This window comes from Octodon degus, unplaced genomic scaffold, assembly GCF_000260255.1.
Source record: "Octodon degus isolate 3935 unplaced genomic scaffold, OctDeg1.0 scaffold00345, whole genome shotgun sequence".
In the NCBI taxonomy this organism is placed as follows: domain Eukaryota; kingdom Metazoa; phylum Chordata; class Mammalia; order Rodentia; family Octodontidae; genus Octodon; species Octodon degus.
Genome location: NW_004524921.1, coordinates 105910 through 106663, shown reverse-complemented (window position 1 = coordinate 106663; position 754 = coordinate 105910). Strand labels below are relative to the sequence as shown.

The 754-nt window shown below is 40.7% G+C and overlaps 1 protein-coding gene across 1 annotated transcript in view; it reads left to right on the top strand.

Moving 5' to 3' along the window:
• Window positions 1-582: 582 nt before the first annotated feature.
• The window catches only part of LOC101560470 (nucleolar and spindle-associated protein 1-like), a 1693-nt gene continuing 1521 nt past the window's right edge, over window positions 583-754 (top strand). The window contains exon 1 of the mRNA XM_012513169.2: window positions 583-753. Coding sequence (XP_012368623.1) covers window positions 583-753 — 171 coding nt within the window. The remainder of the gene's footprint in view (window position 754) is intronic.

Sequence of the window (754 nt, the reverse complement as noted above, 5' to 3'; positions counted from 1 at the left end):
CATCCACTTAAATATGAAGGCTTCAAGTTTATCATTCTTTATAGCTAAGTAGTACTCCATTATATAAAAGTACCACATCTTTTTTAACCATTCCACATGTGACTGGCATCTTGGTTGTTTCCAAGATCTAGCTATCATGAATTGTGCTGCTATAAACATAGATACACATATATCACTATGATATGATGCTTTCAGTTCCTCCAGGAAAATTCCCAGTAGGGGGATAGCAGGCTTGAATGGGTTTTTAACCAGTCAAATATTTATTCACATTACTGTTTTCTTTCTCACTTGAATTGAGCTCTTCATTCTGTCCTCTAAATCATCAACAATACCTGAGTCACCTGATGACTCACTTTCAAACTCCTCTCAAAGTTGCAAAAGTGGATTTTCACATAAAATTGTACTGAATTGGGTGTAATGTGGGCATCTGTGGCCCTGAATGAGAAACAGATTCACAAAAAGAGACTGGGTTCCAGCAACCTGGGGGTCCATTTCAACCTACCCCTAAATTCTTCAGTTCTTTCTTTGAATCACAAATCCTGATCTCGCCAGTCCCCTGTGTGTGGTCTGGAGTGCTGGAACATGGCAACCGTCCTCACTGCGGAGGAGCTAGGCTCCTTGAAATACAGCGACCTACAGAACTTGGCCAAGAGTTTGGGCCTCCAGGCTAACTTGAGGGCAAACAAGCTCTTAAAGGCTTTGAAAACCCACCTTAAACAGGAAGCACAAAAAGAAAATAAGAATCAGGATGAAA